General features: G+C 37.1%; 1 protein-coding gene across 2 annotated transcripts in view; it reads right to left on the bottom strand.

The window, feature by feature from the left end:
• Positions 1–5,355: 5,355 nt before the first annotated feature.
• GALNT1 (polypeptide N-acetylgalactosaminyltransferase 1) overlaps positions 5,356–16,345 on the bottom strand; it is a 44,058-nt gene continuing 33,068 nt past the window's right edge. For both annotated transcript variants that reach the window (XM_010076366.1, XM_010076367.1), the window contains exons 8-11: positions 11,487–11,626; positions 10,269–10,367; positions 9,368–9,502; positions 5,356–6,987 (exon numbers count right to left, since the gene is read on the bottom strand). In XM_010076366.1, coding sequence (XP_010074668.1) covers positions 6,841–6,987; positions 9,368–9,502; positions 10,269–10,367; positions 11,487–11,626 — 521 coding nt within the window. In that variant the 3' untranslated portion in view covers positions 5,356–6,840. The remainder of the gene's footprint in view (positions 6,988–9,367; positions 9,503–10,268; positions 10,368–11,486; positions 11,627–16,345) is intronic.

Genomic DNA, 16,345 nt, shown 5'->3' with positions numbered 1-16,345 from the left:
CTGTGGGGCTGAATTTCACTTATAATTGTTGAAGGGGTTTAATGTGCTTTGTCTAAACTACTTCACATAAATAAGCACATATGCACAATCTGTAATTAAATAATTCTTTGCTTTTTCTTTTAGTAATTCACATTAAAGATCACAAAAAACAAAACACAGGCTAGACCAGAAGAATGATTGGCTTTGACTACAAAGGGTAATTTTGAGAGCTACTACATTCAAACAAGCCATAAATATGGGTAATACAGAGTTGGTTCCTGTGGTTTTCAGTATCTGGGAATGAGAGAAGATTTTTGGGTTTGAGATTTTTCTCCAGTTCATTCACCATTAGTACAGCCACATCTGAATGGAATTACATGTGCAACTTGATCTTGCTGCCTCAAGGATACATGTCTTTTTTCATTTCACATGGGGAGAGGCTCTGTACCCTGGTAATGGAAGCGACTTTCCACTCCCAGCACTTCCCTAATTTAAAAGACTACAGGAGAAATTTCAAGTGAAGAGTTCAATGGCATTCAACAAGTCATCACTGTATTACAGGAATCACCCATAGTCACAGCTGTTATATCCTGAGATCCTAGAATACTTACCATCAGAATTGATCATTTGAGCTGTGTCCATGTAACTGGCATAGGTCTGAACCTATCACTTTGCTAAACTGGTTATCTACCTGAAAACATTTTCAGACCAAAAAGATCCATTAGAGATCTGGATACCCTGATTAATCAATTCACATCCATCAAAACCATGACAGAAAACAGCAGTTAGAAAATTCTTCCTGTTTTCACTGAACTTGAAACAAGGTTTCTGCTCTGAAACAATCCAGATTTCCTCATCGTGCGGCCAAGGCAACTACGAAACTTACTCTCAAATTCTTTGGTCTGAATATTTCCAATGCTGAAGTTGCCACAGCAATGAAGGCTGGGCTCCTTTCCCACTTCCTGTGGACTGGACACAGACCCAACAGTTTTTCTTGGACCACTTAGTAGGATAGGTGCCTGCCTTTGCCAAAGTTACGTTTGTAGGAAAGGCATGTTTCTAGAATTTAGAGGAAGCAGTGAAGTCTCTTAAAACACTGGTTTAACCGCCTTTCTATTAGCATTTCACTTTCAGTATACAAACCATACATGGCCAACTGGTTATAGTCCCAGAAACAGGGAAGTGACATAGCAAACAGAGTATCTGAACAGCGAAGATTTATGATTAGCTTTGAAATACAGAGTGAAAGGATGAGAAGCAAAAAGTTACAGGAAAGGAAATTCCAATTAGGTACGGGGCGGGGTGGGTGGGGGGGGGTGGAAATCTTCACCCTGAGCCATGTCAAAATGCAAACAGGCTGGCCCAAAGGTTGCATCCTTCAAGACATTGAGACCTTGACTGGACAAGGCTCTGAGCAACCTGATCTAACTTTGAAGTCAGCCCTGTTTTTGAAGGGATTTGGACCAGATGACCTGCAGAGGTCCGTTCCAACCAAGTGGAAAGCAGAAGTGGGAATGTCAGAAACTTGCAACTGAACCAGTATCATTAAGTACTGAGAAAGAAGTCCAAGTTACTTAAGATAGCAAAAAAAACAAAGCTACGTGATCAAACAGCATACAAGGGAATAAAGCAAAAATCTATACATTCAACTTAATGCAAAATGGAACAAAGAATTACTTCTATAGTCCTCTGTTTTAAGCTAAATGTTCATAAGACTAAAATGCAACTGAGATCACTTCATGAAAATGCACTATTAGAAAGCACAATGCATAACATAGAAATAATGTACATCTCTAGCGGCAATATATGAACTCATCAGTACCTTAAACACCATACCCCAAATTTGAAAGACTAAAAAAAAAGATAAGTCAGAGAAAAGTGATAAAAGGTAGAGAATTCCAAAAGAGGTAAGACCAAAAAGCTTTTTTGAAGAATACAAAGCATGAATAATATCAAGGTTATCGTTATCTGAGAATAAAGGCATCCATCTACTGAAAGAAAGATGATGCATTTAAAACTGAATGAAAGGATGTTCTTCTGTCTTACTAGTTGCTTCAGAGGCAGAGACAAGGAAACCAGTAATGACCATTTCAGAGGCAGGTTTCTATCTATGCCTTGAAACAGTGCTACGGCAATTACTTGGTTTATGGTTAGAAGTAGCAGATTGCTTTCATCTGAGTTTGGTTTTGATATGGAGTAGCATCAACTGGCTGAATGGCTCAGCATGGTAAGGATTCGTTGTCACTGCATGAAATGCAAGCAGAATGCTAGAAATGCATTCTCTGAGATTAAAAAGAGATATGAACAATGTAGTGAGTTAGTTTTAATCTCAACATCAAAATTTCTAGTCTCTAGATAATGTAATAGCTATATGCCAATTTTGCTTTCTACATTAAAAGCTTTTATTACACAAAAAGTACTATTTTGTTATTCAAAGTACTGTACACTATGTGCACCACCTTCACCTAATATCAAGGTATGTTTAGTTGAACAATCCTCAATTATTAGAGTGTTTAGAGTAAGACAAAACCTTGGGAATTATTTACTTTAAGATGACTGTAAGAAATGTTCTTACAGGCCTGAGAGCAAACAGCACCCTGATGTGCAAGTCTGATCATAAACCGCTAATATTACAATTAAGTTCAAATAAGATGCAAGGCTCCTAAAGGTATTATAATCTATCCTGTAACACTTAAATTTTTCCACATTTCTTCATTTGAAAGCATGCAGGAATTGTTAATGTAGTGAAGCTCTGAGTAACTATTTTCCAGTTCATCTTCTGAAACATACTTGCATCTCCTTACTTAACCTTGAAGGGGAAACATGGCAGAATAAACCTACCAAGGTTTTGCTCAGTCTCTGAATGCATTACACTACTTGAACAGAACAGAGCAACTAAGCAGCAAGAATTAAAAATATTATCTTACTTTGGCTGCTAAATTGTAACACAGATTCTTTTGCCTACAGTATGTATTTCAGATTAGGATCATTGCTGTGATAAAATGAAGAGTGATCGCTAAGCCCTTTCATACAGTACTACCATAAATATAAAGCTACTAAATACAACTTAATTTCATACTGATACAACAAACTGGCAGATTGAGAGAAAAACATTCAGAGTTATATGTACACACAGATAACTATTCTGTGATTTTTAGCAGCTAAAAAGACTGAAGATGACCTAATCAGACCTGGCATAGTGTAGTTATCCAAAGTTTGTACAATAATACCTAATACACTTCAACTCAGTTAACAGGCACTGGTGTTTCTCAATAAATGCCTTCACACAGGCAAATGAGAAGAGATGGAGAACAGAACACTGCTTTTAGAGCATGCATAGGAAATTTATGCTAAACACACTGAGTACAGGACAAAAAAAGGACAAAAAGAGAGTTTACCAATTATCTTCAAAATCCCACTACTGATTTGTTTGGGTTTTTCTTGGTTTTGTTTTGTTTTTTCCCTTACCCTGCATGTATTTGCATGGGTTTTTTCTTTTTTCCACTCTTACATCTGATCTGAACAAAGCAGCCATAAATGCAGAGGCACTGGAGAGCAGAGTGGGATTTATCCTAGAAATTATTCATATGCCTAACACCACCAGTATTTTACCCAATAAGAAAAAACACAATGCATTTTTTTTTTCCCAGCACAGATTAAATAAAAATAACTACATAGAGAGGTTCTAAAATTTCCATCTGAAGATGACCTAATTAGATTAGATGACGGGAATTAAGTACACCTGTAATACTGAAAGGCCAGAGTCAACTAACATTCCTATGCAAAGCTGGGACATAGAAGTACAATATCTGTAAATGGAGGACCACCACTGAGAGACTACAGTCCCACAGAGTCACTAAAGAAGCTCACTTTGAGCAGGTACCTCTGATGACAGTCACCACATTTGTGCTAAGAGAAGCTACAAGAAAGCAGTGTGGGGGAAGCTATTCTGTGGCCATGTTCAAAAGGTGCTTAATACAACAGAGTATTTAAAATGCACATTAACAGAGTGAATGGCAATCCTTGCAGAAGCCCTGCGTTGTCCACCAACACAGCCTGTACAAGCCAGGTAAGCCCAACACAGCCCACTGCCAGTCAACCAGTTACCCCACCACAGGACTGGCTGAGCTAAGGGGTTTTGAGCCAAACACTTAGAGACCAAAGACACTCCCCAGTCTGCTGCTCCCTCTCCTCGTATTCAGTGGGGGAAGAGGGCGACCTTGGCAGTTAAGGACTGGTAAGGCAAGGCTGGAAATCAGATGGCTACTTCAGCTTTCCAAAGCTGACAACTTGATACATGGGTTTTCAGCTGTGCGATGATTGTTACTGCAGTTTATGTGACCAACATATAAAATGACCTGTGGAATTAACAAGGGTCAAAATCATAGTAACGTTGAGGCCTGCCTACAGGTTTAGTTACATTACAAGCCATGGTACTTCATCTTTGTTAAAAGGATATCGCATTAGTAATCATAAGAGTTAAAAACATAAAGTGAAAATGTATTTGTTTTTGTGTTTTCAGTGATATGCCATATACTTATGAAACCTGAAACACTAAATTAAGAAATTTTGAAAAATTACAGGACTTTTACACTGCACATCTGATGCTCCTGCTTCTCATTTCACAAAAGGTTACCCACCTCTGATTCACACCATCTTTGCTAGCAATGTACTTTGAGTTCGAGAGACTGTTTCTGAACTAATACATAACCTCATTTTTACACCACCCCCCCCCCCCCAATAAAAAAAAAAAGTGCTAGTTTGCCAAGATAAACTAAAACAAAATCCAAAACATGACCCAAACCATCATTCACTGGTACACAGAAGAAAACTGAAAACAGTATTTTGGTGGCTAATATGCAGTATCAGACAACCATAAACTGCACCTCAGAAACAGTATAAAAGCAGGAGGGACCACAGAGTGCCTAAGAGCAAGAAAACACATAAATTACAAATGATGACACTGTCACCCATACCATCCTCTTCACTAACTGTACCAAAGAAGTCTTCTCACACATAACCACTGACTTTTTTTTTAAGTCATCTTGACACACTTCAATGTCTTGCCAATAAATGTACCATACAATTACTTTAATAAATCTACTTCAACCTCATAAGATTTGCAGGGCTATCCAATAAGAGGGGTGATGAAAGATAGTTAGATATTTAGATGCTTTATCTGATAGTAATCCCACATCATCTCATCCTATATATTTTTAAAGTAGCAACATGATGCTGCAATTTGGTGACATTTCCCCTGCTTTGTGCATCAAAACTCTTGTGTACTGCTGCAAAAATAACAGATAACACTGACTAAAGCAACTTGGAATAGTAAATCTAAAAAGGCCTTAACAGCCAAATATAATTCCACACAACTTTTGCATGTGTCTAGGTTTAATTTGCTTTCCAGGACAGTTGGCCAAACAATTACATTTATCATAAAAATATCATCTCCATTAAGCAAATCTCATTTTTCTTTCCAAAAGAAAATTCAACATATATTCTGACTGTTCAGTGGCTCATTTTCAAGATCAGCCCACACAGATTTTTCTTAACAAAACACAGCAATTCAGTTAAAAAATGCAGTCATATTGCTTTTGGCTATGTTAACTTTAAAAACCATGCCAATTTAGCTATTTTTCTTTAGGTTTTATTAGAAAAAAGCAGCAGATCAACATTACAATTCAGAGTCTAATCTAAATATGCACTTGACAATGAAGCACATCTGAATATGAAGTGAAAAAGGATTCCAGAAAACCTTCAGTTTTGCCAGTTTCCTGCTACCCAAATCACGTATCTTCTTCTGGCTTTCTGATGACTGAAATCAAACAAGGAACAAAAGATTTATTGCTTTGAAAACAAAACCATAGTACAGTAGCATGAGTCTTGGGCACTAAGCATATTCCATCAAGTTGACTTAATAATTTCAAAGTGTACTTAAATCTTTTGTTTGGCCATTAAAGTCCATAAGCTGACTGACCCAAGTATCAACTGAAATGGCAAGTCTGGACAGAAAAAAAAAGTTAGACAGCATGTTAAGCTCCAGTTTTCAGACAGTAATAAAAAGATACAATTCCAACAGCCAAGAAACTAAAATTAAAAAATGAAAAAAGTTGATCTGACATTCAAGAGCTAAGTTTATTCTTATGCCCATTTTGTTTGCACCCAAAACAATTTTAGACCCACTGGAAAAAAAAAAAGTATTTATGGACTATCACACAATTGAAAAAGAGGAACAATTGCCTTTTGACTTGGTTATTTTCCCCCAGTGAGGTATAAAATCTACATATAAATTTGATACTTCACTATAACAAATTGTACTTTTCATAGTTCTGATTTAGTTTCCATTAAACCCTGTTTACTTTTTGTTTTTAAATCACAGAATTCTTATTTCATGTTACTGAATCTGGTCTCCAGCTCTCTTTCACGTGTTGTGGATCTATATTTAGTAGTCTGGTTGCCACTGCTAACCAGGAAAAAAATTCTTGAAACTTTCTTCATTACAACAGCACTTTCAGCAGAGGTTACTGACGTGCAAGCAAACTACAATGATATGCAGCTCTTCAGAGAGACTATTTCATTGATTATGTTTCCACTGTCCAAACATTCTCTGAATTATTTGCTGGAAGAAACTCTTTCAATCTTGTAAACATCAGTGGGCACAGTTTCACTAGTATGTGTGGTAGTTTCACATCCTTATACAGGAAGGCTGGTTCACAGCTACTGAGAAGCTGCAGGAGTTCTAACAGCTGGCGAACTGTGGATTCTGCCGAGCAGAAGCTTCTTCTGTTGCTACTTAACAGTGTAGCCAAAGTATCAGCCGAGGTAGCCCAGTCAGTCCTTGCTTTTCTTTAGAACCTCTCAGAATATTTCTGGAAGGGTGACATTGCGAAGTAGCCACTGCTGGGAGCGGCTGCCGTTGCAGTCTCTGATGCTGGGTACCTGGCTGTCCTCTTCAGTGGCTTTGTCCAGGCACTGGTTACTGTTCACATGCAACAGGGTTAATTTCTTAAAGACAAAATAAAAAGAAATTAGTTTTACAAAAATCACCAGGTATAAGCCAATCAAAAAAGCTTCTAGTGGCCATTAACATTCTTCCATAGATAAGCATGAACTAGAAAAGATCTGTTGGCTACTGACTCCAGATCCCAATTCAAAAGAACACTTACATATGCTATTGGATGTTGTAGATACTAGGCTGAACTTTAAAACTACACTCTTTACCAAGCAATATCCACCATTCTTTACATAGGATTACACAGCTAGGGAATCTTTGAGGAGTTAGAAATTAAAGTTTGGTAAGATACACATCTTCAGTTATTAGTTGTAATAGTATTTTTGATCAGATCAGAATGAACACATTGACTATGTATACAAAAGTACACTTTTTTCTCAGCTGGGGACACAAAACTGACCTTACACTATGTTCATGTGTAATATTATGTTCTTTTTAAAAAGCATCTACTTTTAAAAAAAAGATGTGTATAAATTCACACACGTACATATCTTTTCCAATACCTACAAATCTTACTTATGCAATCTTCCACACACCACTCTGTCTACCTTGGTACTGTCCTCATGGAGAAGAGATCTTCAGAAGCTGCATTTCCTGCTTCTGTACTATGGATACCCACCAGTGCATTAACTTGTCTGTGGTACTGACCAGCATTACTATCTCACTCAGCAGCACAACCAGGACACTGGACTGACTGAAAAGCGTCAGAACAGGCAGACCTTATGTGCACAAGCAGCAAATGGTAAAAACAAACAAAAAACCAACCCAAAACCAACAAAAAACCTGAGCATATCCCTCTCCTGCACTCGTACAGTAGCTGAAGAATGAAGAAGGGAGTTGGGACAGACTTAAATAGACAAATAACTAGCACAAAGCCCCTTTTCTTTTTCTTCCTGGGAGACATTAAGGGAAAGGGGCTTCTTACATGTCTCCTCAACAGGCAGAAGGAAAAAAAATCTACAGAAAAATCACCCAACTCTGTGGGCAGGAGTTCTTGCTAAGTATTTTCTAACTTATTTTTGTGCTTTATTAGCCAGCTTTTGGTAAAGTTCTGAAGATTATACCTAGATTTTACATTGACAGAATAAAGAGAAAAAACACATACAAACAAATCTATGGCTGAGGATCAACAAAGGGGAAGTCTGCTTTACAACCTGTGGCAACCATAAGCTACAAAATAAAAAGCACTTTTTGTTTGGTGAATCATTGCATGTAGCAATACTACTCATCTTATTTACTTAGGGCAGGCAAACTAACTGCATAAAAACCAAAAATGAATAATTCCCAATACTCAGATTTAATAATTTCAATTAACATTTAATCCTGAAAGCCTTCAACAGTTTTCTTCAGTCTCTTATCAGTAGTTGCTAGCAATGTGCAGAAATCCTAGTAGAGATCTACTGTCTTCCACATTAACTTCCATCCCAATAAAAAAATCATAATTCTTATGTTATTTCCTTTTAGTCTTAAAGGCTGTAGCTTTTGTTAACACCTCAGCTGCTAAAACCTACTGCAAGTCTATTTAGTTAGAAATACTCACGCTTTTTTTTGAAATCAGTGAAATTACTTTTTAGTACATAAATATCTACATGTTCTCCTTGTAAAATAGTTGTCACCATTATACTGGCAAGATTATTCTTCCACAGTTTGTCTCGCAACTGTCTTTTGCAATAGCTGATTTTAAATTAATGAGCTTAAGAATTATTCTAACTAGTCATGCCATAAAGTCAGAGTTCTTCACTGCACAATCACAAATTTTTTTTTAGAGCTTGCAAATCAAATTAACAATGAATGGATCAACAGTCAATGACTTCTAGATCTGGAAGTTCTATCTGTGAGCTTCAAAATAAATTGGAACAGTACATACAAGAAAGAATGATTAAAGTAAAGCTGTTTTAAGCATCCCTACCTTAAACATGCCACAATTAGAAATGTAACATCTTCCTTATAATTTTGGGATGCGGATTTTTTTAATTAGAAAAGTATTTCCTGTTAACCTTGTGCAAGATAAGACACCACGTGTTGGATTTGTCACAAGATCGTTAGCATTACCTGGTCCAGTAGATACCTGGAATACTTTTCCATTGTTGATCTCATCGTAACACAGCACTACACTAGCAGACTATCTTTCTCCAGAAGATCCAAAAGCACATTGAAAATATTCTTTTAAAAGCTCCCTCAAAACTCACTAGGTAATTATTACAGATGTCCACTGAGTGACTACACCATGAATTAATAACAGAGGGAACATAATCCTGACTTTGTTTCTGTTTTGACTGTCAAATAGTGGTCCCACACTGGAATACGTTACTCTGTAGGCTACAAAACCCCAAGTTTTTTCATTTTAATGTCACAAATCATTAGAAAACTTACCACTGGATCATACTCCCAAAGCTGATTTCCTTTTAGATGGTGGCACTTGAGCATCGTTACTGGGCCATTAAGTTTGGATACATCTAAACACAAATCATCTGTTCGAATTTCTTTGTTGGCAGTGTATGAGAAAACCTACACAGAAAAAGAATGAGAGGAACTGAAAAAAATGTTCAACTAAAAGATTCCTGGGGCAGGGGGAAGGGGAAACATTTGTGCATCACTTCATTAATGTCCACTGATTTGTTTTTCTTTTCCCTTCAGCATGTATAGAAAGAGTTGTCAGAGACTTTTTTTTTTTTAGGGAATAAATACAAACACTATATGAACAAGCTCTGAAGTCAAAATTGATTTTTGTGTTTTCAATTGCAGACTGATTCCTATGTAAAAACAGGAGGATCCCCAACACAGGTAATCTCTGTATATTGGAAAACAACTAATCAAGAATTATTAACAAAGTAGAACAAAAAAACATGTAAAATAAATTCCAGAACTGACACCCAGAAAAAATATACATTAAAAATGGCATTTCAGGTCCAGACACTTTTTTTTTTTAAAGTAACGACGCCAATCAGGAGGTCTAAACACGAGACAGTTCCAGAGAACCTACAAGAGGTGAGGCCTAGCTTATAGCAAGCTTCTCCTCTGCTCATTTTTTTTTTCCTTGAAAGTTCATCTAAAAATCTGTTGCAGTCAGGCCTCAAAAACCTACAAATGACAAGCTGCCAACAAAAGTTCTCAAGCATTTTCTCTTGCAGGCATCTTCTTCAGTGAGGATTTCTTAAACTTTACAACTTAAGTATATTTTAAGGATAACTACTGAAATAATCAAAGAATTGTTCTGATGAGAAGTAGTGTTCCAAACAATTTGATACATGAAGATTGTAAAAAAAATTGTCACCTGATTGCCACCCATCCCATGGCAGTTAAAGATTCCAACTTTTTCATTTTCTTTTCTTGCCATGTTATCCAGACATTGATTTGTCTCCACGTTTCTTATCTGGAGTGAAAAAAAAGACAAAGGTTGTTGTCTTCAGAAAAGAACTAGGCCCATCTCAAACCACACTGGCACCAGTTCTCTATGCTGTATCCCCAGAGGTTACACAAAATAAATGTAAAAATACAGGAACTGTACCACAACAAGAGACCACTATCTGAGACTCAAATTCCCAAGCAAACGTTCAAGCTACCAGGTTACAGAATCATGTTTGTTTCTTTGCTTTCTTTCAGGGATCTTTCCATCTTGGGGACTCTTTTTGCTCAAAGACTCAGCTACCACAGAATGGATGCAATCCAATTTCCAGCCCCAAACCGCCAGGAGTTTTAAAGCACTCTCCTAGGCACAGTGTCTTTAATTCCCTTTGAAATCACAGGTGACTGGGTTCAATTTCTGCACTTCTTGAGTTACAGCCTTAATCCCTGTATTACTATCAAGTAAGCAGGCATGAATATCAGTCTCCTGATATGCATGCAGCAGCGTGAATGCCTGCTCCATTTTGTTAAAAATTGTTCTCTTAAAAACAAACAGTACAAAATCACCCTACAAGAGGCTCAATATTTGGCTTAGCATGACTTGTAGGAGAGATTAGGTGCCTACTTGTTTAGGACAACATCATCTGTACTACCTCTACAGTCACTTAAGAAACCTTAAAGAAAAAAAAGAGAAATGTCCAGCAAAGCGTAGGGATCACTGTCATTTGCTGGTCACTGACACAGGTTCTGAGGGTAAAGTTCAGAGCAGTTTTTAGGTCAAGTCCTTGCTTGACCTGATCTAGTTTTTTAAGCAAAACTCTGCTCATACTCCAAATATGGAATGTTCTACAGAAAGTTATCCACAACTACACATTTCTGAAGGAGTATTTCTAAAGCCCTTCTATGTGACATTTAGTACTATAGTAAAAAAGGGGAAAGCATTCAAATTACAGTATTGTATACCAAATTCCAGTTTTCTGCCCCACCAAGAATCCAGATGTATCATTTCACATGACAGGAACACAGGAGCAAGATACCTGAACTTTGCTGGAGATAACTTGTTTGCACTACTCAGTTCAGAATACCAACAACTTACTGTGTAACATACTTTCCATAGGGTAGATAAATACATAGGATAAAATCTAACCTCTCCCAGAGAAAAGTAATGGCGTGGAATTTGGGAATCAGGATAAACATTCTCGAGGTACCAGGAGAAAGGCTTGCACTGGAGCTTGCGTCTTAGTCCAAGTCGTGATGATATGTCCCCATAATCAACTTTAGTAACTCCTGTAAAATCAAAAGGTTTTATTTAGTGGCTCCTAGTAAGCTTCATAATTCCACTTAATACAAAAGCAATCAATACAATACACTGTTCACACGGAAGACTTTCTCTTTAGAAAGTTATCTTGACACAAAAAAAAAGGTTTCTTTTTTTTTAAATACAGCATTATGCTGTTTATATTCTCAGAAAGGACATGTCACTCACTACCTGTGACTTCTTTTTCCAGATAATTATACAAAAGATGGCAGCACTACATCTGTGCTACACGTGACAATTTCTTACCTGCAGTTTGTGGAACAATTTGAATGCAATTGCTTACTAAGTTATCACAGCAGAAAGGCTGAAACTGTCATAGTCACTAATGCCATTCTAACCCCTGTGGCAACTGGGGTGCATATCTATGCAGCATAACATCGAAGTCTCCTTCTGTGGAGTAAGGAGGATTCCATTTTAATTTAATTCTGTAAGCCAGGTACCACCTGCTGGACCCTTTATTATTTAACTGCACAAAGAAACAGTCAGAAAGCAGCCTTCATACAGGGAACCAATCCTTTAATAATTCAGTATTTGTCCAATATAACTTCAGCATTCGCAGGAAGTATGTTCACCATCAGGGTTTTTATCAATTTTTGTGGTATTTTGCTTGCCTTTTTTCTCCTTTGCTCCTCATTTATCAAAGTGCTCATGCTTCCTGTATCTTCCCACCCCTTTATGGTTCTTTTAATTCCTACTGAAAATTAATTTGTGCAACTCCCATCTGCAAATGGGTTGAGGAAGGTGTGCATGATCAGTAGATATCTTTGCCTCACCAGAACTAAGCACTGTTAATAAGACAATATTTTTAATTAATTAAGGGTTGGATAATTTCTAATTTTCAAGCATCACATTCTATTCTTATTTTCCACACTATACTCCATACCACACAGGCCAAAAGTAATACACTGCAAAAAGAAAAACCAAACCAAACCAAAACAAAAACCTGAACCAAAAAAGAACAAAACCAAGTCCTAGCAATTTAAATTCCGCACAGAGACCACACTATGGCTCAACTGGCCACTACACCTATAGACCTCCAGCTGCATGCAATTTTCAGAAAACTTTCCACTCAGGACTGTAAATTACTTCTAAAATTGTTGACCTTTGGAAACAGAGTTTGAGACATTTCAAAGTTGGCATATTGTATTATTAATCAACCTGCCAGCAGATGGTGTATTTCTACGCAAGTAAGACAGATAACTGCATAATTTTAGCTAAATGCTTTTAAATATCAATAAAAACATTAGCTATGTCAATATTACAGAGAGAAAAAATGCCAGCCAGGCTTTTAGGCTGGGCTTTTGTTTTTGTGGTTTTTTTGGGTTTTTTTGTTTGTTTAGGTTTTTTTTCAATTTTATTTTAATTTCATGTTTTTTTAACTAAAGCCTTTTAAAAAAAGATGCTGGAGAACTACACTGGTAAGGGAAAGAAAGCAAAGGAAAGCTTGTTTTTTAATTAATTTTTTAATAGTGCGAATTCAATTTAAACATCTCCTGGAATAGAACCCCAGACAACTTCAGTCTGGGCCAAAAAACCTACCCCAAAACACTGCCCTATCTTCAACAAAGCAAATATTTCCTCTACACCAAAAGGTGTACTCTCTGCACTCTCTCAAGAGATAATGCAGTAAGAAGAGACAGGCTGTACCAACCACAGCTAAGCATGGAGTTCTTCATTTTTCAGTGATGAAAAGCAGCTGATGGATGAAATAGTTACCATGCCATCCTTATAACAACCTTCCTGTACTCAAAACTCATTCATCACAGTTTGCTACACTGACCTTCAAAAAACAGCACTGTTAAGGCTTTGTCACATCCCTGAATGGCAACAAGAATTAAAGTCACAACCATAAAGAATTAAATGCAAAGTGATACTTAACAGCATACAAGCATTCTGTTTCCTAAAGTAGTTTTAAATGTCACCATGTAGAAAGAAAAGTGCCAAGTGATTTTCCCTCCATTACAATGAAATAATAGGTGTGTATTATGTTCTATTTAACCATTTTTAGTCCAAAAGATTTTTAAAAAATCCCCTCTGAAGTTAGGTCTGCACCAAACCATACACTGGCACACAGACTACAGTTAGCATCAGGTTAGCAGATGGACTGAACAGCAGAACCAGTTTAATTGCCTTAGGGGTGTCCTCTAAGAAGGCTGAATTACTCCGTTTCCTAGGTTTATGGTACCTATCTGTGATACTCAAAAATAGGTTGTGTTCCTGTACATTGGCACTATACAGTACAGTGGCAGTTACTTGTGGGTAATGATTTAGACATACTTAATTTTTTATATGCTTTATATTTTGCAGATTTCCTAGTTTGCTTCCTTTTTTTGCCAAATGAACTGTTACCCATAAGTAACCTCCACTGCACTGGAAGGTGTACGTCACTGGTTTTGTATATAAATTTTACCAATCTGTGGAAACCTGAACTGTTACACTGACACCACCCTCTCACCTTGGACAGTCCTGTCCTAGTATTTTAGACTGGAGAAAGTGATGAAAGGCCAACACTAGAAAACATAAGGAAGTGGCAGAGTTGGCAGAACAGGCTGATCAGAGCCAGGAATGAGACTATTCACCTGCACATGCTGGATCTGATTTCTGAAAGCCTCAGAGGAAATGGTATGGGAAACGCATCTGCTGTAACCCATGACTGTGAGAAAAACTGTGTTGGCTAATAAGAAAGGACTACAGCTAGTGTCATTACTGCTGTGGAGACTAGCTGTTGTGTGCAATGAGATAGGCTTGGTTTTGGCTGAGCTGCATCTGCTGCAACACCTTCCTGCCCAACATCCATCTGTACCTAACCACTTCTAAGCAGAGAGAGAGCTTCTAAAATGCGTGAAAGCTTAAAACAGACAAGTAACAATTTCTGCTAGGCTGTACTTGTTAAAGAAAAAAGGATTACAGGCTTACTTTTCAAGAGGACAGCTTTCCACTTAACTATATTACATCAACAGTAAAAAGTCTCTTGAGTTCCTATCAGTAAGCCTTTTTTTCCAGACAACACATTACATGAAGTGGGAAAGCTACCTGAGAATCTTAGGCTTGCTTTCCTGGACCAATCCCTCTGTGATTCACTATCTTAGGGGAGCAGAAGAGAAAGGCTATAAAGGAGAATAATTTCTTGTTAGCTAGGCTTAATGATGCCTGCCAGTATATTACCTCCCTAAAAATCCAATCTTCTCATTCATGTCAACTAATGAGAAAAAAAAAAAAACAAACTCGAGTGCACAGAGGACTGCCTGTTTTCCTTGCTCTTCTTCACCCAGGCTTGCAAACCAGCATTGGCTTAAAAATTTCTCACCTCGCTCCCTGCAAGAACTCGTGACGCTGCTACAGTAATATTGAAAGTACACATTGTACTAGCAAAGAGTTTCACAGGCTGCACACTGTAGTCTGCCAGAGGGTCACTACATCATCATTCTGCAAGAACTAAACATTTAATTTTTCACATTAGAAGGATACCTCGAAAAGCAGAGTATGGCTAAAAGAGCCAGCGTAGCAGAGATTCGCCGAGGTCCTAAGACAACTATTGAACAGAAAGATTTACTGAAATTTACGCTGTTGTTATTTTCTGTCAACAGGTAAAATCAGGGTCTGCAAAACTCAGGTAAGATTGGAGATACCAGAATAACAGCAGTAAGGTGTTTCTGACCTTTCCAAAATAATCCTTTCTAGTTAATACCTATTGGCTCTCATAACCTACATGGATTTGAGCGGTGAGAGGCATGAGCAGCAGGGAGAAGAACATTTATGTGTTCATTCTCTGAACAATAGGTATTATATCATACCTAAGAATGAACTACAGTACTAACTACTCTCTTCACAGCCCCAGGCAATGAACCAATTTCAGAATAACTCAATTTATTCAGGTACTGTATGATCTTATTCTTGAAACACTTGGAAATTCTAGCATCAAACCTTAGTGCAGTGTCAATACAGATATGGGTACATAAATGAGATTGTGTACCGGTCAGTAGGTGCAGACTCTCTAAGAGGAGTTTGGCAAGAACACAGCTCTATCCACAGATCATTCACGCTATTAGCATACAAACTATGCACATGTGCATATTTTGAAAGGAAAGAAAATATACAGTGCAGTTACAGATAATTGCTTAAGTTGCTTTCACGATTTCAAAAGTTTTGAATTAAATTCTTTCATTCCTTTTCTCCAACAGGAGAATGCATGCATACTCCACAACACTGCAAAGCTATGGAAAAAAAAGTCCTATGAAATTCAAGCAGTGTAACTCCTTTTACAGCTTACAGTTACCACATCAAATGGAAGGAACATAGAGATTAAAGTAAGAGAGCCTTGTCATGGTGTTCAGTAATTTACATTTGTTTTTAAGAATTAGGTTATTTTTATAGCTATATGTTCCAGCTACTTAGTACGTTTTAAAATCTAGCTTGACATGGATGCATAAAAGCAATCTTAACCAAAAATGACTGCACCTATTTACATACAACTTTTCTGAATATCTGTACATCATGTTTGAATTTATAATGCTTCATTAATAACACAGGGCAGCTTCTAATTCCACCTAAAATTAGAGCTTTGAGTAGTAGCAAGAACTATTTTTTTTAAAATTAAAAAAATCCTACACAGCCTTACTTGAGTAATGCATTAAGACAAAAAACAACCATAAATCTGCAGTCATTTGTTCTCACAAGTATTCTAAAAA

The sequence above is a fragment of the Pterocles gutturalis genome, unplaced genomic scaffold (genome assembly GCF_000699245.1).
Source record: "Pterocles gutturalis isolate BGI_N339 unplaced genomic scaffold, ASM69924v1 scaffold25483, whole genome shotgun sequence".
NCBI classification, from domain to species: domain Eukaryota; kingdom Metazoa; phylum Chordata; class Aves; order Pterocliformes; family Pteroclidae; genus Pterocles; species Pterocles gutturalis.
Note: the sequence above shows the minus strand (reverse complement) of the source record. Positions and strands in the feature narration are given on the sequence as shown.